The 26924-nt window shown below is 48.3% G+C and overlaps 1 protein-coding gene across 3 annotated transcripts; it reads left to right on the plus strand.

Annotated features, from left to right (window-relative positions):
• LOC149347515 (uncharacterized) lies at window positions 1-25763 on the plus strand. Of its 3 annotated transcripts, none has more exons than XM_089587158.1 (7): window positions 1-202; window positions 5850-6305; window positions 7930-8062; window positions 9411-9546; window positions 16790-16941; window positions 21561-21727; window positions 23825-25763. In XM_089587158.1, the coding sequence occupies exons 2-7, from the start codon at window positions 6071-6073 to the stop codon at window positions 24238-24240; spliced, it is 1239 nt and encodes a 412-aa protein (XP_089443284.1). In that variant the 5' UTR covers window positions 1-202; window positions 5850-6070; the 3' UTR covers window positions 24241-25763. The 3 variants fall into 3 exon arrangements, with proteins under 3 accessions (XP_089443284.1, XP_089443285.1, XP_089443286.1); XM_089587159.1 differs by having other exon boundaries at window positions 5854-6305; XM_089587160.1 differs by having other exon boundaries at window positions 7-202; window positions 9435-9546.
• Window positions 25764-26924: the final 1161 nt, after the last annotated feature.

Here is a 26924-nt window from a genome sequence, read left to right on the forward strand (position 1 = left end):
ATTTATGCTGCCTAGCGCCGTTATCGGCTGTCAAAGATACGCAGAGTCGTCGTAGGTGCGTATCCCTCGCCCCGGGCTTTGTGTATCGCCGTCGCCAGGAGTCGTCTTGGCCGCAGTCGGCGGCGGGTGCTACTGCAAGCGAGGGATAATGGTGCTCACGAGGCTCTGATGCCGTTTTCGTACGTGTGAACGGGGATCTCAGGTGAGTGCGTGTGTGAGCTGTTATTCGCTCCTTATCTATCCTTATCGATGTGTAAGACTGCCGTCTCTCGTATACGATGTAATGCTCCGCTTGTTTGAGTCGTTCGGTGGACTGTAAGATGGCCCAGCTTGCTCCTGGTTTCTTTTGCTGTCGATAAACGTATGCGTTTCTGCCATGTTGATGCGTAGTGATAAGCAGATCTATATAACTTTGTTATTAACCACCGTTCTGAATATATCCGCCTGAACGCTCCTATTCGGTTCAATGAAAACGGCATTAAACTGTTGTAAGCGTAAATCTTCCGAGAGCCGAACACGTTGGGCTAATTCTTCCGTTTTATGGTAACGCAAGGCGCAGTAAAGGACTAGAAACAGAAGAAAGGTGGCGTTTAGCCTGTCGATCAGACTTCCTGTCCATGTGTCCGTTACGGGAAATTCGATTCTTTTTTCTTGATGTATGTTTATTCTTTATAAAAACATGCAATTAATCGCGGCCAGCTTCGGAAACGCTGGAAAAAATTCCGCGTCCTAAGTGACGCCTCTCCTTTTGACGGTATCGTGCCCCAAGTTGCATATATAGTGTAAGAACATATTACAGTGTAGTTGCTTCATGAACCCTCGGTTCAAACTCAGAGCACAAATACGCAAGAAGAACGCAATCAAACTCCGTGCCGTTCCTTCCTGAATGTGCGTTTTGCAGTTTTAACCCTCCAGTCTATATCGACGAGTGTTTATATCGTGTCCGTTCGTCGAAGCTCACTAGGTACTTCTCAGGTGTCAGCAAAGAGGCGGGAGCTCGGGTCTGACACATCTCGTTGCTTGTTCTGTAAACAAAACGACAGTACGGAACTGAGATAGTTGATTCAGCTATAACTACGTATCTTCGCTTTCAGGGATGAAAGCAATGTCAGTTGATAGTCAACGCCCTGTTATCGACCCGTCTTTAAGCGGCCCGTGTTTTGTGCAGCCGTTTCTGCGGAACAAGTTTTTTTTTTTAATTCAGGGATAGTGCCAATCTAAACAGAGATCGTTGCAGGGACGGGACATGCATTTTTAAAATGTAAGAATTGGAATTATTTAGGGCAAATATAGGCGGATATGCCTAGTAAAAGTAACAACATATGTATTAGCCGATTTCAGTTTAGAATGAGGTTTGGGTTCGTGGGGTTTAACGTCCCCAAGCGACTCAGGCTGTGAGGGACACCGTAGTGGAGGGCTCCGGATTATTTCGACCACCCGGGGTTCTTTAACGTGCACTGACATCGCACAGTACACGGGCCTCTAGCATTTCGCTTCCATTGAAATGCAACCGCAGCGGCTGGGATCGAACCCGCGTCTTTCAGCCGAGCACCATAACCACTGAGCCACTTCTGTGGACCTTCAGTTTAGAATGAGGTCTATTCGTTATCTTTTTTTAAAGAAAATAAAACGATACGTTTAGAAATAAACGCATTGCTTGGGTTGTTTCACTTTGAGATTTGGCTGACCTGCAGAGCCTGTTGCACTCACGACATACGTGAAACAAACAAACAAAAATGCTGGAAAGAGACGCAGTAAGCAAAACCCTGAAGAAAGAAAAAACGGCTAGAAATAAGCAAACACTGAGAGAAAGTAAAAGTGGTGTGCGGTGAAAACTACTGCATGTCGGATTGGGCTTTTCCTGATTGTTACAGTACAATGGTTTGGGCTAGTTGGTAACAGTTCTTTGAAAAGGTAGCGCAAAAAGGACACGGACGGCAGAGAACTGGACGGGACATGCGCTATGTCCCGTCCAGTTCTGTGTGTCGTCCGTGTCCTTTCTGAGGCATGTTTTCAAAGAAATTTTCTAGTTGTCACAGGAGTAAACAGTACAGAGGTTGCCGTTTCCTTTTGGGGAAGTATCGTTGTCCGGCCCTTTGCACCGACGGCTCCACTTCCTTATCGTGCATCGTTCGACGACGGCGGTAAACAGCCGTCGCCACTCAGACAGCGCGTGGCTTCACTGTAACCGTCGCGACCCTCGGGTTTGTTTGCGTTCGGTTGTTCGAGCGCAGATTTGTCGTCTCTGCAGAAACGTTTTCTTTATAGTCGCTTCCGTTACGACACACGGAAGCAACGGCTATGTTTGAGCATGCGCCATATCTGACACTCGGAATAGCAGTGACGACCTGTGCCAGCCGTATGGAAGACTACGATAAAACTGTTTTTCATAACTGAAGTAAAACATTACAGCACCGTACGTGCAACTCTCTAAAAAGCGAAAAAAAAGGACCCGTCACGGTGGCTCAGTGGTTACAGCGTTCGGCTGCTGACCCGAAAGACGCGGATTCGATCCTGGCCGCCGCAGCTGAATTTCGATGAAGGCGAAATTCCAGAGGCCCGTGTACTGTGCGATGTCAGTGCACGTTAAAGAACCCCAGGTGGTCGAAGTTTCCGGAGCCCTTCACTTACGGCGTCTCTCATAGCCTGAGTCGCTTTGGGACTTTAAACATTAATAAACCAATAAATAAAGAAAGCAATAAAAAGAAGATATTTGTACACGACGCATTTTCTTGAGACCAATTAGGTTTGTTTAGTTTAGGTTTGGTTTGGTTTATGGGAGTTTAACGTCCCAAATTGACTCGGGCTATGAGGGACGCCGTAAGTGAAGGGCTCCGGAAACTTCGACCACCTGGGGTTCTTTAACGTGCACTGACATCGCACAGTACACGGGCCTCTGGAATTTCGCCTTCATCGAAATTCAGCCGCGGCGGCCAGGATCGAATCCGCGTCTTTAGGGTCTCTTTTTTTAAAAGTTAATTCATTTGATGACGGTTCAGTACTTTCGTCTTGCTTTGTTACAATAGTCACTCAGTGTAATGACTTGAGTTTTGGAATAGCAGAAGCTTGAAACTGAAACACGACTGCGCGGCGGGACGAGGTGTTTCACATAGAGCAGTGATGACGTCAGAAATATTACAAGAGTCTCGTATACACGCTTTGATTGGTGTAAGTACCGACTGCAAATTATGACTCATGAAAGCAGGAAATAACTGAATATAAACGCGAAAGCTTTTGTTGAACTAGTCGGGCACCCGCCGCGGTGGCTCAGTGGTTATGGCGTTCGTCTCCTGGCCCGAAAGACGCGGGTTCGATCCCGGCCACGGCGGCTGAATTTCGATGGAGGCGAAATTTTAAAGGCCCGTGTACTGTGCGATGTCAGTGCACGTTAAAGAACCCCAGGTGGCCGAAATTTCCGGAGCCCTTCACTACGGCATCCCTCATAGCCTGAGTCGCTTGGGGACGTTAAACCTTAATAAACCAATGAACTAGTCGGGAGCGGGTGTCGACGTACGGATAATATCTGTGATGTCGGAAACGCTGAGTTCGTGTAATTGCTGCAAAGAGGTGACGAAAATGGCAGACATTAAAATAGATTTGCGTCGAAACTGAACGCAGCACTGCTATGAGACATGACGAAGGTGATCAGGATGGAGAGCAGGACAATTATCCAATAATTTAATCCAGGACAGAAGCATTCTTGGACGTGAAATAATTTATGAACGCCATTTTTCATATATTGTAAGATTTCGCTATAACAATCAATATAAGGAAGTAATTACTCATTGACGTCCACCCAAGCGCAGCCATATGGCTACAAAGGAAAGCTATACAGCTTTCTCTGAAACTTCGCAGTTAAAGAAATAAAAATCCTCCACCTTGGGGATTCCCCTAAACATTTGACTAACAATCAATATATGCGCAGGTTGCCCGTCGACACGTTTGCATTCTTTTTTTTTTTTTTTTGCTAATAACGTTTTTGCTGTGGTCAAAAGCATTCCCCACTGGTTTTCTATGACACTCGTAACTTCTCGATGCGAGCGATAAAAACATTTTAAAAGAAAGATTTTTCTACACATCGGACAAATGGATCAATGCTTTCAATATATCCTTAAACGTACCTTACATTTTTTCAGAATTCAGTCTTTGTCCAAAAATGTTGGACATGGATATGCATTGAGATATGCGAACTTCAAAAAAAAAAATTTATAAATAAAACCCAGTTTCAGCATCCACACGAATGCGTTTTCAGCGAGCTAGAGACGTGTATGACACTATTTCTTGTGAGTACCTTGCGCATAATGGAAAAGCACACCATTATACAAAGCGGTCAACGAAACTGAACAGCTTTTTTCCTTTTTTCGTGTGTGCATTAAAAAGCTAATTTTGTTTACTGCGGCGATTGGCTAGCGGGGTATGCAAGACGCTGCAGACCGTGGCCCAGTGTTCACAACTGCTGTTTATTTTTAAGTTGTATCCTACTCTAGTTGTTTGAACTAACAGTTCGCCAAGTTCCCAACTTTCAATACGGGGCTCGAGACCCTAGCTCGTTAAACAAGGGTGCACCGAAGATAGCACCGAAGTGCTATCTTCGATGGTCTTTTTGTTGCACAATCTATGGAATGCTCGAGACCCTCCGTATCTTCCACGGAAACCCTGCAGAGAGCTTCAATAACCTCACATGCCGGTTTGAGGATGGGCGTGCCGGTAACCTTCGCCTTATCTTACCGTGCGAAGCATCCATGTTTCCTGCAATAGAGTGCCAAGTTTCCAGGGCCTTGAATCTGATCGAGTGCTAGCGAAACTGTCCTTTCGGCCGGGCCATCAAGTACTGTGGGAATCAGTGTGCCGGCTATCAGCTTCACGTTGGCCGAACGATGGCATTGGCTTTTTCTTGGTGCCGCGGTCGCTGCCTTTCCAATCTGAAGGGTGGAGAAAGCAATTGGGGCATAGAAGCTCGCGTGTTTCGTTCATCGCACTGCAGAAATAAAAGCGCGATGGAGCACTTTTGTCCGGTATAGTGCAACCTGACGGGATCACTCTCATATTAGATTCGACCTGCCTGTTAATTCCAAACGCACACATTTACCCAAGATACACAGAACAGCAGTTTTGATTTTGGGGCGTAGCTTGCCTTTTTTTTTTCGCATTGTTCTATACCTCCAGATTTCCAACTTGCGGCATCGCCATCGTAGCAGCAGCAGTAACAATGATTGTAGTAATAATAGTATAGTAGTAGTGGTAGAAGTAGCAGTAGTAACAGCAGTAGTAGCGGTAACAGCAGCAGTATAAGCGATGCTTCAAGTGATGGCAGTTGCAGTAGTCTAGCAGTCGTAGTTGCAAGTGTTAGTATTTGTTGTTTATTGATTTATGAGGGTTTAGCGTCCCAAAGAAACTCGGGCTCTGAGGGACGCCGTAGTGGAGGGCTCCGGAAATTTCGACCATCCATGTGGTTCATTAACGCGCACTGACATCGCACACTACATGTGCATCTAGAATTTCGCTCTCCATCGAAAGTATTTGTGCCCAAAACTTATCATTCAATGAGTGTCAGCATTCCGGGGTCACGCAGTCAGCTTGTGATCAATGAGAACGTTCGCCTCAATGGCCAGCTTTGTACCTCTGGCCACTAACACCGTGCTATCAGTGGTCTTACGCTATCTGCCGGCCTAGGCTTGGTCACTAACTGAGCCATTTTGATGCGAGAAGTAGGGGGAGAGCTGCGGGAGGGGAACGTACTAATTGAGGTATTGATGTCGGTACTCAGTCCCAGCTAAGAAAGAAAAATCCAGGAGCTCTTTTGTCCATTGTTTAAATACCTGTCCTTTTCTCGTGCTTTCTTCCTGCAGACAGTCCCTTATGGATCCAATGGGCGGCTCTCACCCTGTCCCATAGTAGCACCGAGACATGATCAGCGTAGACTCAAGTCCGCAGCCACGATGACCTGGATCGAAGATTTCCGGATCTGGGCGGCGCCACAGAAGGTGCCGAAGCGTCAGTCCAGCCGCCCCCTTCTTTTCTCAATCGGCTGAGGTCGGTGTAGCCCCCAGAAGGGACAGCGACGAACGTCATGAGGGAACACGGCGGTGGGCCTTTGGCGGCCATCTTGGCCGCCCTACTCTGCTCCTGCGCGCCCCTGGCGGTGTCGGCCGACAGCTGGTGCAGCGCCGAGGATGAGGACCCGGACTCCCGATGGTACTGGCGCGTGGACGAGTACCCGCACCCGATAACCCAGCCCCGCTACTGCAATCGCTACCGGGCCTCTTTCGTGTGCGACCCGGATAGGGTGATCAACAAGAAGCAAGGCGAGATATCTTTAAGCATATATACTTCACCGGAGCCCGTTTTTTTTTTGCGAAAGCAACACTACGCCAGCCAGCTCGGCTCGTGGCATGGTCGCACTTCAGCAGTATGCCGTGGCCCACGAACGACCTTGAGCCGCCGTTGCCTAGCAACGGCGCAGCCGCGCTCCAACAGATGGCGCGGCCGTCGACGCCGCTGCCGTCGCCGCTCGCTCCACCAGATGTGCTCCGCTGGGGTAGAAGGAGAGGAGGTGTCGCCTCGCGGGGTATTTATATATATATATATATATATATATATATATGCGCTTCGCCTCAGTGGATTCTAGTCGTTATGCAGAGCGCGAAAGAGAGGCAACAACGAAAGACCGAAGCGAGGAAGAGACAACGCAATCAATTGCTTCCGAAATTCAACTAGGGTTAACCAGAGCTAAACCACAGCCGCTTTTTTAGCGAAACCTGTTATAGCTGAGGGTAGCCATACAGCCATGCATTCTAACGTGGAATCTACAGCGTCAGCCATATAAACCTTAATTACTTGGTGGTTTAACTTAATTTAATTCAATTCAACGGCCACCACCTGCTATGGTGGTAGGTGAAAAAGTGGCGAGATGAATTCTCATCTCCACGTTTAAGAGTGAAGAGCTAGGAAGAATAAAACTGTGAGAGGGAATAAAGAGAGGGTGGGAAGGGTTGAAGGCTGGGATTAACCTAAATGGCCAAACCAAAGATACAACAGCATTTGCTGATTAATGCGCTAAGCTGGCAATCTCAGTTATACAATTTTTTTTTCGTTTCAAACTCAATTGTTGAAGGGAAGTTCGAAGAGGAAAAAGAAACTATCTTTTATAGCCTACAACAACAACAAGAAATCTATAAATAGCTTGCCTAGATTTTTTAATCTTGGACGCGGGTTTATATTGCTTCTCAGATCTTCTCATAGTAAAAATGCAATGAGTGCACATGGTACCCAAGGCATAAAACAAGACCTGCATCTGACCAAACTGCTTTTCAATAGCTCCCTTAAAGTTGTAAATATGATTGCCGCTGCGGTGGCTCAGTGGCTTTGGTGCTCAGCTGTTGACCCGAAGGACGCGGGCTCGATACCGGCTGTGGCTGTCGCATTTCGTTGGAAGCGAAACGATAGAGTCCCGTGTACTGTAAGATGTGAATGCACTTTGAAGAACCCCAGGCGGTCAAAATTTCCAGGGCGCTCCACTACAGCGTCCCTTATAGCCTGGGTCGCTTTAGGACGTTGAGCCTCAGAAACCATAAACCAAAAGATGTGAGATTAAATGCAATTTTAGGCTTAATGGAATACAAAACAGCATTTTGATTTTAAAAGTTCTATCTTTTGCACATTATTTTGGTGACCACGAAATAATGCTGAAAATTCAATGTTAGAAATGCATGACCTGCGCCGTGTGGCAGTATCGCTCCTGTTTTCAAGTTTTTACCCTCAGGTGAAATGAGACGGCTAGTTTCAGTTAAGGTCTTTTAGGAGTGTAGTGGCAGCGGAAACCGGAAACCGGAACTAGGGAATCGTCGTTCACTAGCTGCGACACTTGCACGCGGTGCATTTTCCTGCTCAGCTATACGATCATGACGTATAGTGCTCACAACTCTGCAGCGGACTCCCTGGACTGGATCATCGAGCGCATCAGGAACGAGACTCTCTGCATCTGCCCCACGTGCGGCAAGTCTCAGGCCAGGGGAATCACCCTGGGAGTAGCCATCATGGAGCACATCCACAGGCCGCACAAGTGAGTGGCACTTTCTCGCTCACCACATCCTCTCTTATTCACTCTCCCACCCGCTCGTTCCTTCATTCACACAATCAGTCAGTTGGTCAAAGGTAGTCCATTTCTCTTGAGGGATATTGGTAAACTGCCATTCATGATCTGAGAGAATGGAGTGCATATTATATAGGACAAAACGCGGATCCGCGTATTGTCCTGTGCTTTCCTCTCTTCGCCCCTCGTCGTTTTGCACGGTTGCAATATGCACTCCATTGTCGGCAGCCAACTAGCCCGCCTTCGCCTGTTACATGATCTGAGAGAACCTGCCATATGCGCACGCCCCGTTCTGATCTTCCTAATTATTTCTCTCTCATGGTCGGGATCAGCGGCCACTACCTGTCCTAAGTAGACGTATTCCCTCACCACTGCTAGCACCTTACACTTCCAGTACTTCCGATATCCCCCAAGAAAAAAGTATACAACAGCTGTATGCTACCGGCACTCACCTATGGGGCAGAAACGTGGAGGCTAACAAAGAGGGTTCAGCTTAAGTTAAGGACAACGCAGCGAGCTATGGAAAGGAAAATTATAGGTGTAACATTAATAGGCCGGAAGCGGGCGGAATGGGTGAGGGCACAAACGCGGGTTAATGACGTCCAAGTCGAAATCAAGAGGATGAAGTGGGCTTGGGGAGGGCATGTAATGCGAAGGCAAGTGGATTCCAAGAGAAGGCAAACGTAGCAGGGGGCGGCAGAAAGTTAGGTGGGCGGATGAGATTAAGAAATTTGCGGGAATATGGTGGCCGCTGCTGGCGAAGGACAGGGTTAATTGGAGAGATAGATAGATACAGAGAGATGGAAAGGCAGGCATGTTAATTAGAAAGGATTCCGGTTGGCTACCCTGCACAGGGGAAGGGAATGAGGGGAATTAAAGAGGAAAGAGAGAAGGAACGGGAAATAATCACAGTCTGTCAATCAAGGCAATCTCTCTCAGAGACATGGGAGAGGCCTTTGCCCTGCAGTGGACGTAGTCAGGCTGATGATGATGATGCTGTGACGATTTCCGGCAAATGTGACGTCACACTATTCCCGTGGCTATATTGAATATATATTAAGAAGTTTGCGGGGGTACGGTGGCCGCAACTGGCAAAGGACAGGGTTAACTGGAGAACATGGGAGAGGCCTTTTTTCTTCAGTGGGCGTAGCCAGGTTGATGATGATGATGAGTCCATTACTAGATTGAGTGAATGAACTAATCAGATCGTCAGTGGTACGACTGATTCATGCGTATAGGGCGGCCATTGAAGTGAACGGCATAGATTGATTAGTCACCATTTTGCATTAACCAGTGACCCAATCATTTATACCAACAGCTCATTTGCCAAAACTGATCGCAGTCTGCCGATGTCGGAGGCCGTGCGGCTCTTCGCGGAGAGATTGCGCAAGCAGTGGGGCTTGGGACACTGCGACGACGACATACTACTGCTCATCTCCACCAAGGACAAAGAGGTAAATGGAGAGCAATGTGAGCTACGTCTGTGTATGTACCGCCTGTTCCGTATTTTTCTGTCCGTGTTAGAAAAAATTCTCCTGCGCAAACTACTGGACTATAGGGCTCAAACGCCGACTGCAATGTAGCTAATGATAGTCTTCGTCTTTAGATATTTACTTTAAGATCTAAACTTGCCTGCATTTTCAGGAATCAACGAAAAACTGCATTCGGCTGCGGCAGAACTTTTCGTCCAGGCGAGCAAAGAAGCCACTTTGACAGGCTGCGCCATCTGGCGAGCGGTTAGGCAACCGATGTCACGACTTTGGGCGGGAATGCGCACTTCGCGCGGTTTCTTCGGATGTGCGTGTCGTCTGCTCCTTGAAATTAACACCGCTCGCCAGATGGCGCAGTCTGTCTCACTGGCTTCTTTGCTTGCCTGGACGAAAAGTTCTGCCGCAGCTAAATGCAGTTTTTTGCCGATTCCTGAAAATGCAGGCAATTTTAGATGTTAAATTACTTATCGAAAGACGAAGACCATTATAAGGTACTTTGTAGCCGGCGTTTTGAGCCCATATAGTTCAGTAGATTGCGCAGCGGAATTTTTCGTAACAGGGACAGATAAATACGGAACACGCGGTATACGTGCCCGAAAGAAGAAACATTTACAGTTGCCTTGTTGGAGTGAAGTGCTCTGTCACAAAGTGGGCGTCAGTTGACGTTCAATTTCGTGTCACGCTGTTACGTGCGTTACGTCAGGTATATTTACTTACAGCTCGAGGGAAGCGCGAGCCAAGTGGGAATATTTCATGCTGACGCCGAAAGTAAAGAGAAAAAATTGCGAGGACACTTTGGCAGCTAAAGTGTTGAGAGGCGAAAGCCGAGGACTCTATGCCGTGACGACTTCTGGTGGATGTGACGAAAGCCGAGGACTCTATGCCGTGACGACTTCTGGTGGATGTGACGTCACGCTATTCCCGTGGTTATATCGATACGCAAATTATGCATCTCTTGGGAATCTTAAGCCTTAGTTACGCCTAATTACACATTTTCCCATCTAATTTGACACAAATACGACGTTTTTCCGACCATTCTGTGACAATTTTCACTATGCCGTGACGACTTCCGGTGGGTGTGACGTCACATTGTTCCCGTGGCTATATTGACGTCCGCGCTATTTAGACGCAATAGACGATATGCGAAATTGCTTGGCGGTCTGGCAACACCACGCCCACAACTTCCGGTTTCCATCTTGGCTCGGTCGAGCTAGTCGAGCTGGTGCATCGATTGCTGTGCGTACTTTCTTCTTGCGAGTGGAATTTCAACAGGCAAGCTTCAGCTGCTGCGTTGTTTTCACAGCTGATCTTTGACCAGATGTAGGTGCTTTCAATAATTAAGCGCCAGCTTACTCCTACCCCGTCTTCAGCTTCGCTTGAAGTCTGGCGCTGATGATCGCAATAATCGGCACTCGAAAGTGGGTTGGAAAGTCGAACCGTGACCGTGTGCTGTTGTCGTTTTAATGCTCGCATTAAAGCACCAGTTCAAACATCACGCATTATCATGGCTATTTTATTCCCAGGTAGACGCGAATTCTTCTGGTAGGGTAGCGAGCGGTTATTTTGCGGTGAGTGCGCACGTGTGTTGACAAACTTCTGTGACGGTGCGAACTTTCGTTCGCGCCGACGCCAGGAGCTTCGTGCATTGCAGTATAATCACACAAGACCCTCGACCAGCTGCGTAATTCGATTCCTTTACTGTAATGTGCAATGCGCATTCGCGGTTTTCAACGTCACCGTTTCAGAGCCCGGCGCCGGTTGCACAATTCGTTGAAACCGCGTCCTGCTTAAGACGCAGTCAGTCAGTAGGCATGCACATATAATTCAAAATATTGTAAGCAAAGGCGCAGCTTTTTTTTTTTCAGATAAGCACTGAGCCACCGCGGTGGCTTGATTAGAGAAAGATGCTACAGCTGTAGGTGCATGCACGGACTCGATACGCTGGTCAAGCTGTGTGTGCAGGGGCGAAATTAGCATGTTCGGTTGCTTCCGAAACTTAATTAGCTTACTCCCAAACTTGGACAAATGGCTTTGTTGCGAAGCAAGCTGTTGGAGCTTGCCACAACGATAATAAAATCTGATGGCCTGAAGCGTTTTCAGAACACTGTTGCACGTACTTTCTAGCTTAGAAATGCGTCCCTCCTTCATAATAAAGTAGCTATATTATTCGTTTCTTTTTTTTTAGATTTTCGTCGCCACAGATATCGAAGGTATAGGAATCCTCAAGAAATAAAGCATTCGCACCTCAGTTTTTATATGTAGGGTGTATTGCTTCACAAAGACTCCTTAACGCGCATAACATATGCGTATGGTCCAGAGAGTTTGCTCGCCCTTCTAAAACTAATTGAACACGGGAGAAACTTAACTGAACACGTAGCAAACTAAGCAGTAATCGGCATATGGTTCTTCGAGTGAACTTATTTCACCACAGCACGAGCGATTGGCCCGCTAAAAAAAAAATTACCTTCTCTATTACGTTGTTCAAGTATGCGTCTATATATATTCACGCCCGGCCGGAGAGTTGATAAATGCACGAAATCGGCTTCTAATTTTGATCAGAGACAACAAAGGCTGTGGTCCCTATCTTAATTTAAACGCAAATCACCTCGAGAGATTTGTCAAAAATCAGCGCAGAAAGCGAAAGCTGCGCACTGATCCGCGTGCTGACACATGACGCCTCGCATGGCGTTATGTGTTACTAAAACGTTGGGACGGAGTAAAAAAATAGAAAAGCGAAAAGCTGGAACGCATCTAGTTCTGGCGCGCATCGTAGTGTCTTTTCACAGTGGAGAGGGTAGCGCAACACTCCATCGGCATTTTACTTTTCAAACGAAGCGCAGCCGTTTTAACCCAACGCTGGGCAGCGGTTTCGTTTTCTGTACCGTGCCAACATGGAGGACTTAGTTCTCGGAGCGCCGAGAGATGGCGCTGCGCATTTCGCATATCGTCTATTTCGACATTTTCGCCTGTAATTAATTAACTAATTGTTCTACAGCCATCAAACTTGACTTCTAGGTTCATTTTTTCCTCCTCTATCTGAAGCAACAATTGGTTGCCTTTATCTTTTTTAGTTCCCCAGTTAAAGGCGTGTGACACGCTTTGTTAACGGACGGACGACAGTATGAGCCATTAAAGGCTTTCGCCTTAACACTGAAAGGCATATCATCATCATCATCATCATCAGCCTGACTACACCCACTGCAGGGCAAAGGCCTCTCCCATGTCTCTCCAATTAACCCTGTCCTTTGTCAGTTGCCGCCACTGTATCCCTGCAAACTTCTTAATCTCATCCGCCCACCTAACTTTCTGCCGTCCCCTGCTACGTTTGCTTTCTCTTGGAATCCACTCCGTTACCCTTAAGGACCAGCGGTTATCTTCCCTTCGCATTACATGCCCTGCCCAAGCCCATTTCTTCCTCTTGATTTCAACTAAGATGTCATTAACCCGCGTTTGTTCCCTCACCCACTCCGCCCTCTTCCGATCTCTTAACGTTACACCTATCATTTTCCTTTCCATAGCTCGCTGCGTTGTTCTTAACTTAAGCTGAACCCTCTTTGTTAGCCTCCACGTTTCTGCCCCATAGGTGAGTACCGGTAGGATACAGGTGTTGTATACTTTTCTCTTCAGGGATATTGGTAAGCTACCATTCATGATCTGAGAGAACCTACCATATGCGCTCCACCCCATTCGTATTCTTCTAGTTATTTCCCTCTCATGATCCGGATCTGCGGTCACTACCTGCCCTAAGTAGACATATTCTCTTACTACTTCCAGCACCTCGCTACCAATTGCGAACTGCTGTTCCCTTGCTAGGCTGTTGAACATTACTTTGGTTTTCTGCATGTTAATTCTTAGCCCCACCGTTCTGCTCTGCCTGTCTAACTGATTGATCATGCTTTGCAGTTCTTGTCCTGAGTGGCTTAGCAAGGCAATGTCATCAGCGAATCGCAAATTACTCAGGTATTCTCCATTAACTCTTATCCCCAACTGTTCCCATTCCAGTCCCCGGAATACCTCCTGTAAGCAGGCAGTGAAGAGCATTGGCGAGATCGTGTCTCCCTGCCTGACCCCTTTCCGTATTGGAATTTTATTGCTGACTTTATGGAGAACTATAGTAGCTGTGCAGTCGTTATAAATATCTTCCAATATTTTCACATAACACTCTTCTACACCCTGATTCCTCAATGCCTGCATGACAGCTGAGGTTTCCACCGAGTCAAATGCTTTCTCGTAATCAATGAAGGCTATATATAAGGGTTGGTTATATTCTGCGCATTTCTCTATCACCTGATTGATAGTGTGAATGTGGTCTATATATGAAAGGCATATATGTAAGGTTATACCACACTGCACGTAGCTTCTCTTGGGCGTTGCGAAGGCGCGTGGGAACAAGCGTGAAGTAATGAAAGCAAACCAAAAGCAAACGGGATTGCTCGGCATAATTTCATGCTCAACCAGCAGCCAGGAAGAAATCAAGGCTTTCTCGGCATTACAGTTTAACGCCGCCCACTGAAATGAGACTCTGGAACAATGCTCTAAGGCTTGTAATTCTCGCTAAATACGCCTCAGAGAGGGAGAAAGGCTAGCTGTCTTCCGGTCTGATGCCGTGGGAAGGGGCTAATTTCGCTCCAGATAGCGGCGATGTATACGGCTGCCCTTTTAGTGCGTACAATAACTGAAATTTGGTGGTGATGATGATGATGTAGCCTTCCCTTTGTAACGGGCGGGCGCCTACCAAAGGTTCCCTGGCTGGATAAACACACACATACGTAAAAAACACCACTATCAAACGCGAAGCGGCAGACACACACGCAAATACCAACGAAACAGTACTGTTCTAGTGTCGCACCAGCGTCCACCACTCTGTCAATCGGATTTTCGATCGGATTGTCAATCGGAATTTCAATGTGTAAGGCAACGCCATCTACCGCACGGCTAGGCGACTATTAATGTTGCACGTGAGATGGTCAGCAAACCTTTGAACATTACTGTACCCTCACTCTAAACACGAACTCGCCTATATGGGAGTAAAAAGGGAGTATAAGCTGTCCTATAGTGCACACCCTTTTAAAAAAATTGGCAGTGTTTTATCTCTGGTTAAACCTGGAGGATTGCGAAAGCAACGAGGAGAGAGAGAGAGAGGCGATGGAGAGCGCGCGGCAGAGGCAGCGGCCCCGGCACGCTAGCTATATGCGCCGCTACTGCGCATGCGCAACTGGCGAGCGCGGCGGCGGCACCTCTGAGTCACCCGCGCAGCGACGGCGGCGGCGCGCCGTGTGACGTCAATGCCCCTCGCGCATGCGCAGAATGGCCTTTCGTCAGCTCCGCGAAATGGCTCGCCGACTCGCGTAGTATTGCTTTCGCAACAAAAGAGTGTGCGCTAGAGGACAGCTTGCTCCCCTTTCCCTCCTTTCTTTTTATAGTGCACTACGCTAACGCAGTTTCCTCTTGCCTTGAAGCACGCATGAACCGAACACCCTATACCATTGGTATGAAAAAGCAGCGCTAAGTGACGGCCGGGCGAGGAGATTCAGATACGATGCGCACCACCTAGCTAGCGCTCATCGCCCGCGCACAATTTCTATCACAAAAAAAATTCGCTGTGGCTTAGCTTGGTTAAGCCCGGTAATTGCGAAAGCAAAATTCAGGGGCACTTTGACTGTCTAAAGTGCGTAGAGGCGAAAGCGTTTTCCGAACCACTTTCGCTGCTTTTGTGGCACTGGTGGCGTCACATATAATTGCGCACTAATTATTAAGTGATGACAAAGCACTAATTAATGGCTAATTACTGATTAATGCCTGAATACTAATTAACTGTTAATTAATGACGCTTAAGCTTCGCCTTTAGGAGTGGAACGCGACAGCGTGTTGTAGCGCTGCCAGGGAGTCCACGGAACGCCGCCACCCGTTCGGCGCGATGCCTTCCCCTTTGACCACAACGCTTTTTGAGGAAAGGAAATGGCGCAGTAATTCTCTGTCATCTCGGTGGACACCTGAACCGCACCGTAGAGGAAGGGAGGAAGTGGGAGTGAAAGAAGACAGAGGGCCCGTAATGAAGGAAATGAAAATTGTATTTGAGGAAAGGAAATTACACAGTAACTGTCTCACATATCTCGGTGAACACCCGTCAAAATTCAGGGGTTCACATTTTTACCTAAAGTGCGGTCACTGATGTGTGGTTAAGATGTTAAGCTTCGCCTCTAAGAGTGGAACGCGACAGCATCTTGCAACGCTGCCAGGAGTCCATAGAACGCCATTGCCCATTCCGTTCTACGCCTCGCTCATTGGTAAATTGGTTTTTGAGGAAAGGAAATGTATCTGTCTCTCATATCTCGGTGGACAACTAAACCTCTCCGGAAGGGAAGGGAGGAGGATGACAGTGAGCGAAGACACCGTATTCACTACACGCGCCTTTGTTCACTCCAAACCATCGAGCTGGCATGGCGCAGTGGATAGCATGCTCGTCTCGCACGCCGAAGACCGGTGTTCGATTCCTGAGCTCCACCGGTTTCCTACTCGGTTTTATTTATTTATATGGTCTGACTAGAAAAGTTAATTAGGCTAATTGGGTAATTAAGCAATTAACTAAGCTCAGTCTCACTTACTTGGAGCATCACTATACGATCCCTTCAATTCGTTGCATGGTTACTAGGCAAAGTACAATTGGCCCATTTGAAATTCGCGCACTGTGACGTCACGGCCGTTTCGACCAATTGAAAAGCGTGACATTTTCTGTCGACAACTGCTGCTTACAACGATGAGGCATTAAAGGCTTTCGCCTTAATATCCGTACCTACGCCATGGTTCAGCTGGTAGTGTAGCTGGTGGTGGTGCTTGCGGTTAGACTTGTGGTGATGCATCGGTTATACAATCCAATCCAATCCAATCGAAATCTAATCTAATCTAATCTAATCTAATTAAATCCAATCCACTCCAATCCAATCTAATCTAATGTAATGTAATGTAATCCAATCTAATCTAAGGCCGCCGGTGGTGGCACCGCCACTACTCGCAGACGGCGCGAGATGGTCGCCCAGCTCTTCGGCGTGACGTCACACAGAGGTCATGCGAAAGGTCAATGGTGGCACCGCCGCGGCACGGCAAAGGCTTGAAAGTGCAAGTAGTAAAGCTTTCGCTCTAAAAAAAAACACTTAAGGTTGCTCTACACACGCGTATCTCACACCGAGGCTGTATTGCGACGCCGCAGTCTCACACCCTGGTGGGGCCGGCCGTGTCGGACGTGTTCCCGCAAGAGGTGGCCGAGCAGATCTTCCTGGAGAGCCGCGGCCATTTCGCCAACTGCGACTTCTACGAGGGGCTCGAGTCCATGGTCCAGTCCTACTTCGACATGCTTCGCAGGTATGCACCGCTCTTTGCCTGAACCAACAAGAGGCGCGAGGCTGTAGTATATGGTCAAATTCATGCGGAATATACTAATTAACTGCTAATTAATAACGGTTAAGCTTCGCCTTTAGGAGTGGAACGCCACAGCGTGTTGTAGCGCTGCCAGGGAGTCCGTAGAACGCCACCACCCGTTCGGCGCGAGGCGTTGCCCTTTGAACGCAACGCTTTTTGAGGAAAGGAAATGGCGCAGTAATTCACTCATCTCGGTGGACACCTGAACCGCACCGTACAGGAAGGGAGGAAGTGGGAGTGAAAGAAGATAGATAAAGAGGAGCCGTAATGAAGAAAATGAAAATTGTATTTGAGGAAAGGAAATTACGCAGTAACTGTCTCCATTAGTGCACTGCACGGGCTCGGGCCGGCCCGAAAGCCCGGACCCGGCCCGGCCCGCGGGCCGGGCCGGGACATGATCTGGTTTGCCGGGCCTGGGCCGGGCCCGGGCCTGAAGTTGCGGGCCCGGGCCGGGCTCGGGCTTAAAGCTGCGGACCCGAGTCGGGCTTGGGTCCGTACAGAAACGGCTGGTGTCCGACTATTCATTCACTATTGCAGAGTGAAGTACACAACTGCGGCATTGGAGCAGCGACATGGATGAGGTATGGGTTATAGTACGCGCCGAGAAAAAAACTACGCTTTATTCAATGACTTATTTATTTCCTTATCTCCACGCCGCGGTGGCTTAGCGGCCAAGGCGCTTGATTACTGAGCCGGGGAACCCGGATTTGCTCCTAGCCTCGGCGGCCGCATTTCAATTTATGCGGCAAGCATGACAGCCATGTACTTTGCAGTATCATTGTTTGTTGAAGAAACCCAGGTGGTCGAAATGATACGGAGCCCTCTGATTCGGTGTCTCTCACAGCCTGACTCCCCTTGGGCCCTTAAGCCCCAAAAACATAGCTTTTATTTTATAGCTATATTTTCTCATGTGAGAAAATTCACAAACTAAAGCGCGTTTAGTTTAGTTTAGTTTAGTTTAGTTTAGTTTAGTTTAGTTTAGTTTAGTTTAGTTTAGTTTAGTTTAGTTTAGTTTAGTTTAGTTTAGTTTAGTTTAGTTTAGTTTATGGGGTTTAACGTCCCAAAGCGACTAAGGCTATGAGAGACGCCGTAGTGGAGGACTCCGGAAATTTCGACCATCTGGGGTTCTTTAACGTGCACTGACATCGCACAGTACACGGGCCTCTAGAATTTCTCCTCCAAAGAAATTCTAGCCGCCGCGGCCGGGATTTCGCGTTTGGATTGGTAAAGCGCGTTTGGATTTCTTTTTGATCAGCTGACCGGAACGACTCGTAAATGAAATAGCACAAAAGCCCACGAGAGTTTTGTGAATCTCATCTCATAACCACATCTATCCCTCCTCGCTCTTCAGCCTGGTTGTCATGACAAGTGTTTTGCTCTGTAATTTATCACGTGGTTCGAGCGTTATCTTCTGCGCCACCAGTAAGAGTAAAATTCAACCGGTCTTAATTGGCCATTGATCGTTCGTCATCCCAAAACATACCTATACAATATTAGAAATGCATCCGGGAAGAACATATTAGTTTAGGACGGTTATAGTCTTCAAAACACACACCGTGAAATACTCAAGCCTTTTAGCTTTTCGGTTCGGCTGAAAGCCGACCAGTTCGGCTATGAGTTCAACCTGTGAGATCGCGTTCATTAAAAAAATGTCATCCCACTGCTTGCTAAGCAGCTTTAATATTTATACCTCCGGGTGGCGAAATATAACTGATTAAAATCATGGGGGAATGCAAAGTAGTCTATTACGCGCGTATGCAGCCCTTTTATTTGGCTCTCGGAACTTCCGAGTTTATCTTTGCGTACGTACACGAGATCACTGTCCAAAAGACGGGCCTGGCGAGCACTACTCTTATCACTTCCTTCTGGGTTAAAATGAACCAACATTCTGCAAGCCAAACTGTGGTTTCATAACCTTTGTCGGCCAGTTTCGGTCTAGTAGCAGTCTACTTGCTCAGATTGAGCAGTATATCTCAAGCGTTACTGTGAAACGGGCCGGGCCGGGCCCGGGTTGGGCTTCACTCCGGGATTCACGGGCCGGGCCGGGCCGGGTTCGCTAGAGTGAAAATTAAACGGGCCCGGGCCGGGCCCGGGCTTGAAGTCGCGGGCCTGGGCCGGGCTCGGGCTTCAGGTCTCGGGCCCGGGCCGGGCTTGGGCCTCAGAAAGAGGCCCGTGCAGTGCTCTAGTCTCCATATCTCGGTGGACACCCGTCATCGTCGATGAGTCTCCCTAGGCGCTGGATGTAACGCCATACTCTAGTTCACTGTAGCCATACGGACGGACCGGAGAATGAGGCATTAAACGCTTTCGCGTTAATAACGAAATGGTTAGGAAGAATAGAAGGAAGCAGTGATTGTCTCACTTCACAGTGGACACGTCTTAACTATTCCGTGAGGGAAGGGATGAAGGAGGGGGGGGGGGTGAGAAAGAATAGAGAAAGAGCTGCCGTAGTGGAAGTCTCCGCAATAATTTCGACCACCTGTGGATCTTTAACGTGCACTTGCATCTCACAGCACACGGGTGCCTTTTGCGTTTCGCATCGAGGCGCGGCCGCCGCGGCTGGGTTCGCGCCCAGGAACTCCGGCTCAGTAGCCGAGTGCCCTAACCACTGAGCCGCAACGGCGGGTTCTTCGCCTTTCAAAAAATTGGCTTTTGAGGAAAGGAAATTACGCAAAAACGTTCCAGATCACCGCGGTAACCCGCATTGGAGTAATGCGCAAGCAATGACGCCTCCTCGCCATTGGTCGCCCCTCTCTGCCTTTTATTCGCTTCTGACGTCACAGTGACCCCGAGACACTATGGCGGGCGCTCTCCTCTGCCGCCCCGGTGACGTCATATCGATACTTACTATGTCAACATGACGTGGCGTCATTAGCTGCCATAGTAACCACCGATAATCCATCACCGTCACACATTAATTCACCTTTATTTCACCATCAATTCACGTCAATTTACCCTAATTCACCATTAATTCACTTTAAGGACTTTGAATCACAGTAAGGTATTACAACCTATTATTGCAGGTACTGATGTCTATCGCTACTCACTTTTTCCCGGCGCAGTAGAAATTTGGAATCAACTACCAAGTGCCTTTGGGGACCAAACAGATGTAGACAAATTTGAGATAGGTGTGAACACATTCCTGGAGGATTGGTGTACAAATCTGTGATTCTCTGTATTTGAGTGTTTTTTTAGCGAAGAGAATTGCACTTGTATCTGTATATGTTTCCCTCCCTGTAATGACCCTCATACAGAGGGTTAACAGTATGAATAAATAAAAATAAAATAAAATAGTTTACCCTTAATTCGCCTTAATTCATTTTAATTCACCTTACTTCACTCTTAATTCACCTTCACCCGTAATCCGTTACTTGTTTCATTTCCGTTCTTAATTTCTGTAAATCATTAAATCCATCCTTTTCTCTCTGTACCCATTTCGGGCTTTCAGATTTGCGCTAGGCTTTGGCTCCGCCCACACATCCAGTCGCGTGTTTTCACACTTCCGGCGTTTTCAAATTTGGCGCCACCCGCTCAAATTTGGCGCCCTCACATTACAGATGATATTCAAGTGTGAATCACTTTGTCATGACAGGCTAATACCATCGATACTAATGTATTGCACATGAATAACATGCAGAATTAAGCTTAAGCTTTGCTGCCCGTACTCTAAAACATTTGGATGGATGGATGGAAACAACTTTATTTGAAAAAAAAATCTTCCAGGGTGGTCCTCTACTGGTCCAGGAGTCCATGGTCTTGGGCTTCACGCAAAGCCCGATCTACCAGCCATTTCTGGCCATTGGGCTGACCGGTCCGTAAAGCAGCCTCCCAAGAAGAATGAGTGGGATTAAGGATGGGGGGTACTGCCTTTGGGGCAGGATAATCCCAAAGGTAGTGGAAAAGTGTGGATCTGGGCACGCCACAGGTGTTACAATCAGGAGGAAAGGTGGGGTTGAAGCATGAGAGACGGTGAGGTGAAATAAAACAGCCTGTCTGTAATTGTCGCCATGTGGCGCTGGATAAGGGCGACAAGGTACTGTGGGGTGGTGGCAGTGTCATGCGGCTGAATTTGTAAAATGTGGCGATTTGGTGATATGTATGCCAAGTTATAGGTAGCTGAGGTGAGGGCGAGGTGTCCACATCTCGGTAAACACCTGAACCAGATGCAAGGCGTATAACTGCCCTCTTGAAACAGTGGACACCTCAATCGTGCTTTAAGCTACGTGGCGGTAGTGACAGGTGTGCGCTGCATGCGTCGGCATTGACAACATTGTGCCAGAAACGCAGCGCTGAAGCCATAGGCCGTCGGTGTTCATTGCGTTCATTGGCGTTAGCGTTGTCAGCGTTTTACACTTCGATCATTTTAAGGAAAGGAAGGCGAGCGCGTGCTGCGAGGCACGCCAGCTGTGCGTAGTGACGTCACTTGCGCCTCGCGCATGCGCAGTATGGTCATGCAAGAGAGCAGGTGAAACAGCAAGACTGTGGCCAATGTAGCTCACGCTACAATATCTTGATTAATGGGATATGTATGAGCGTTGGACCCTACCCCGACTGCTACGCAGGCTCCAGCTGAAGGGCCTGGTGGGCGCCCGCGTTCAGCCCACTGCCGGCACCAGCGCTGGCGTCATCGTGGGCATCGTGTTCGGCGCGCTGGCCGTGATGCTGCTCGCCGTGGGTGCCGTGCTGTTGCTGGTGCGCCGGTGCGACGCCCAGTACTTCTCCACCAAGAGTGAGTGCTGGCATGCGACCTTGTCACTCGTCAGACCAGTGCGCAGCATCACCTTGCATCTGTATGAGAACTCTGCAAGGGAATCTACACATGGCCATCTAGCCCGAACAGCTACCCTAGCGAATATTCATTGTCGTCGATGTCGTCATCATCGTCATCATCATCATCATCAACCAGGCTACGACCAATGCAGTAGTGTTGAAATGCGGGCCAGTTGGTACATTGTAAATTGAAAAAAAAAAACACGGACACAAAAGACGAGGGACCAGAGAAGGAGTGCACACGCCACAACGACTGGAAAACACAACGACATGCCACAACGACTGGTTGTGGCGTGTACACTCCGTCTCTGGGTCCTCGTAATTTGTGACTGTTTTTTTTTCAATTTCCAATGCAGTACAATGGCATCTCCCGATGAGAGCCAGCGATCGGCGCGTTTACTTCGTCATGAAAAGTGGAAAGGAAACGTGAAGGGTTCTTATTAAGTTACGGATAGCGCAGGGAGCTATGGAAATAAAAATGATAGGTTTAACGTTAACAGACAGGGAGAGGACAGAGTGGGTTAGGGAACAAACGCGGATTAATGACATCCTAGTCGAAATCGAAAGAAGAAATGAGCTTGGGCACGGCATGCAATGCGAAGGCAAAGTAACCGCCGGTCCTTGAGGGTAACGGAGTGGATTCCAAGGAATGGGAAACGTAGCAGGGGGCGGCAGAAAGTTAGGTGGGTGGTTGAGATTAAGAAATTTGCGGGAATACGGTGGCCGCAACTGGCAAATGACAGGGTTAATTGGGGAGACTTGGGAGAGGCCTTTGTCCTGCAGTGGGCATAGTCGGGCTGATGATGATGAGGTCTACGCTCTCCAGCTCTTGCTGGTTTAGCCAGTGATCACGAATGAATGCACGCTGTCAGCCCGCGCACTTCATTTCGAAGGGACTCAGACTATCTTGAGATCATTATATAATTGGAGTGACCGTTTAAACGTTTAAGAAACCTTAATGAGCAGGCGGTAGCAGATACGAGGCCGTTCCAGTCGGTTGCTGTGCAAATGAACCTGTGGTTGAGTCAACCTGAGGCTGAGTGAGAGTCGTAACCATGGCGACTTATGCATGGCTTTTTCTCCCGACTGTGGCCCAACTGGTCAGTGGACCATTGGTTATGTTTTCATTGTAAACACGAATTATCCTCAAAGGGAGGAAACAGTCCTCTAGCGCACTCTCTAATAGGGGCACAGTATGCAGTGTCACTATTAGGGAGTACACTAGTGGACCGTTTACTCCCTTTAGCTCCCCTACAGGATAATTCGTATTTAAAGTGTTCTCTGGCTTACATGTCCCTTCCAAGTCCGGTTCCGGTTCTGGTCTTCAGTTATGATGTCATTAAATTTCTTTTGACCTGAAATCCAGATTTGCTCTGTGCCTTTTAGTGTTGCCGTTATCTTCTAGTTTTTCATAGGCCGCTGAGCTGACCTCAACCTAAGCCCACATTTTTTTTAATCGTTAGTAGCGTCCAAGTCCCGACAAATAGCACGTGCAGTATCGATCGACCCTGCGCCACCTGTGAAAAATTTTAATTTCCACACGGCCTAGAGATGTTTCCGGGATGTGAGGGGTCTAGAGTGAAGTAGCGGCACGCAAAAGTGTGGACTGGAGAGTTTAGTTTCCAAGTTCCCGCTTTTGGCTGGCGAGTATAAGTTCATGCTTGACAATGTTGGCGACTGCAGAGACTTTTGTGGCCAACTGTAATGTCGCGACCAGAATAATACGGGCTACTATTCTGCGATCAAACTCCTCTATGCATTACGTAGCAAACATTATGCCCTGTCTGGCATTCACACAAGTAAGTGCAGCTTGTGCGCTTGGCCATAGAAAGAAGAAGGCTTCCTATCACGTTTACACATGACGAGGAAGGACTGTCTGCGAGTGTATGTGAATACTGTTCTATTTCGCACTTTAGATTCGCTGCTGTGAATCTAACCCGGCATGCATCTTACGGGCGTTACTCAATACCATGCAACAAAAAAATATGGAAGCTTCATAAAGGAATCTCAAGAAGGGTACCATTGTGGTGATGTGTGTTTCCCCATCTCGTTGCAGGCATTCCCGAAGCATTGCGGAGGATGCGGGAACTGCGGTCCGCGAGACATCGCCATCATTTCGGCCGCCACAATAGCAAGGCTGCGACATCGCCTTCTTACGTGAGGGCTCCGACAGCGACCGCAGTGGTCTCGGCGACAACGCCAGAGGCGCCGAAACTGACGACACCCTTACCGACGCCGCCTCCTAAACCGCCGCGGTCTTCCCTCACTCCGACGCTAAGCAACGGATGCTACGAGTCTCTCAGCGGGGGCGAGGCGCCACGCCTCAACGTCAGCGACGCTAGCGACAGTTCCGACGACGAGAGATCGACCAGCGATAGCGACGGGGAGTGCACTAGCTGCGACAGCGAGGCCGCGATCGCGAGCACGCCGGGAGCCAGTTCCTCAAGCACCAGAACTCACGCCACGGTTTGAGAGCTGTGGGGGATGGGAGCTTTTTGGCATCGAGGATTGCCTCGCAGTTTCCACTGAAGTGCTGCTGAAAGGGAAGTTCTCCCCCCACCCCCTCCCAGCCTCGGCGTGTTCAGTTATAGTGTGAACTGCAACTTTCTGGCGCTAGGTTTCGTGCAAAAGGCGCTCTCTTCGTCAACAGTTCCTCAGTTTCTCTGAGACCAGTTCCACGTTATTGTTGTGCACGCATACCTCAGGTATGAAAGGTATACCTCAGGAAGCCCTCATCGAAGCGGGTGGAGCACGGCAACGGTTTGAGGACAACGTTTGAACTAGGCCAGTTTTACCTGAACACATCCAGGGTATGTCCAGAGAGTCAAGAGTGGTGGCCATTATGTCACTGAATGACTTTGCACAGTTTAGGTCAAGACTGTGCTCCTCTAGCCTCGGTGTGCTAAGCGGAGCTTCTTTGTACTTCAGTTCACCTAAAAACCCAAAGCCTGCGTCACTAATCCTGGGATATGGGACCAGTACTTATTTGCTAACGTGTTACGAGGTGTTCAGAGTCACCCCGGAATACGCCCACCGAAGCCAGCCCTCATTGAGTTGGTCAAGTTTCTTTTTTTAGACAGCCAGGGGATGTCCAGTGATCAAGAACGACCACCATGATTTCAGTGAATGATTTTTCGTTGCCTGGGCGAAGGCTATGAGGATTCTTTCCCTCTGGTTCTTGCAACTGCCCCTGAGGACGTCAGACGTATGACAGCAAAGTGATGTACTAATAAGCACGGTCCTTTCTAACGCCAGCATACGTGGAACTGTTTGAATGGAGAATTCGCACCGGATTGGTTAGGACTCCTCTTGGAGCAGCCTTGGCCTCTGCAGAGCTGGAACTGCCCAAGCGTGTTCTTCACATCAATGGTTGTATGTGCGGAGCGGTGCTAGCTGTCATATGTGTGGCGCTTTGACGAAGAAAGCACCCTCGTAGGCAGCAACGTGACTTTCCAGCGACTCCAGCAACATGTGTTCTCTCTCGCCACCTAGCGTCGGCACTGCGAAACGAGAACAGAAGCGAACTTCTCTGAAAACCGTGTCGCGTACGTACTTTAAAATGGAATGGTGCAGTGGCAGCAGGTGTGTAGTAATTGAAATGCTTAGCAGACGATGTTCTGTGACTGCTGTTTTGTGTTAGTGGTCCGTACTGGACTAGAGTTCAATACATAGTTGTATTCTTTGCGAAACAACGCGTGATACTGCGGCGAACATTTGGCGTTGTTCGCGTCATTAGCGTCTGCGTTTTCGTCTGTTTGCTTCTGCATTTCCCGTGCCAAGTTCTTGGCCCACGTCTGTCAAGATTGCTTGCGGCTCCCGATGGATGGCGTCACGCGCTCGTCGGCTTCAACTCTTGCCGTTTCGGGCTCAAAAACAAGACATGACACACAGTTCTTTAGGTTGTATTTGTGACGGGACAGTGGTGAAGTGTAGCATATATTTTGTATCTACGACTTTTTGCTTAGAGAATACGATATTTTTGTCTGCAAGAGTAAGTTTTGATTTCTGTCTTTCATCCGCAGTCATGTAGTACCGCTAGACTCTATCATTACTACAGCGTTCGGTGTGTGACCATGGTTGCTCGCGTCGCTATTTCCAATGAAAAACACTAAGCTAGAGACATTAAAAAGTTCTAATTCGATAACATCATAAGCCCCATCGAGAAAGAATTCTACAGTCGGTATTAGAATTCGCCCGTCGGCTGGAGGAAAGTGACGTAAGCAGATCGGATAATTCCTATTGGTTGTACGGAAGGGACGTCACCAGATCGGATAATTCCCATTGGTCGAAGGGAAGTGACGTCATTTCCAGTAGAGGTATCAACAGCTTCTAAGGCTATCGCGTTGCCAGCATGTAAGGTAATTAGGTGTCTCGGTTAATGCTTGCAAAGTAGTACTCTGAAAGCTGCAGTAAGCCAACCACCCACCCACCCGCCAAGCCTATCCGCGCATGCGCATTTCCAACTGGTGCGGCCCTGATACACTAATGGTTATGCTAGCGCTATATTCACAGCGGTCTCAGGGCGCGTATTTCCGGCGTTCGGCTGTTGATCCTAAGGTCGAGGGATCGAACCCCGGGTGCTGGGGCCGCTTTTCGATGAAGGCTAAGTACCAGAACGCTCGTGAACCATAGGGGGGGTCGATAACTGTTTCCGGATCCCTCCACTAGGCATGCCTCATAGCGTACGTGCAGCCACTGGACATTTCACAACTCCACACACCCCATCTAACACATTCGAAACCCTGCACTCTAAACAATAATACGCGTGTATTGGAGCAAAAAGGGGGTGCTCTAGAGGACAACTCTACTCCCATTTTACTCCTTTAAGTTTAGAGTGTACGGACCTGTGTTCTCCCTGCGAGCAGATGAAGACCAGGGTAGCGTCAGAGCGCCGCGCGGGCGTCACATCAGATAGAAAGTTTTGCGTGCAACTAATTGTAGCACGTGCAGCGCCGAGTAACTCAACTTCATGTAACTGAAGCAAACCTGGTTGTTCAATCAAAATTTTTCCTGGTCCGATGCATGGACTCGGCTCGATCAACTATGCGACGAAGTGAGCTGACAAGAGCCCGTACGCAGGGTGTTTAACCTAATACTTTCCACAAATTTTAGACATAAGCTTTTGAGTTGGAAGAGCGCTTCTTTCGGAACAGCAT

The sequence above is a fragment of the Amblyomma mixtum genome, chromosome 4, assembly GCF_055824585.1.
Source record: "Amblyomma mixtum isolate Tamu chromosome 4, ASM5582458v1, whole genome shotgun sequence".
Taxonomy (NCBI): Eukaryota; Metazoa; Arthropoda; class Arachnida; order Ixodida; family Ixodidae; genus Amblyomma; species Amblyomma mixtum.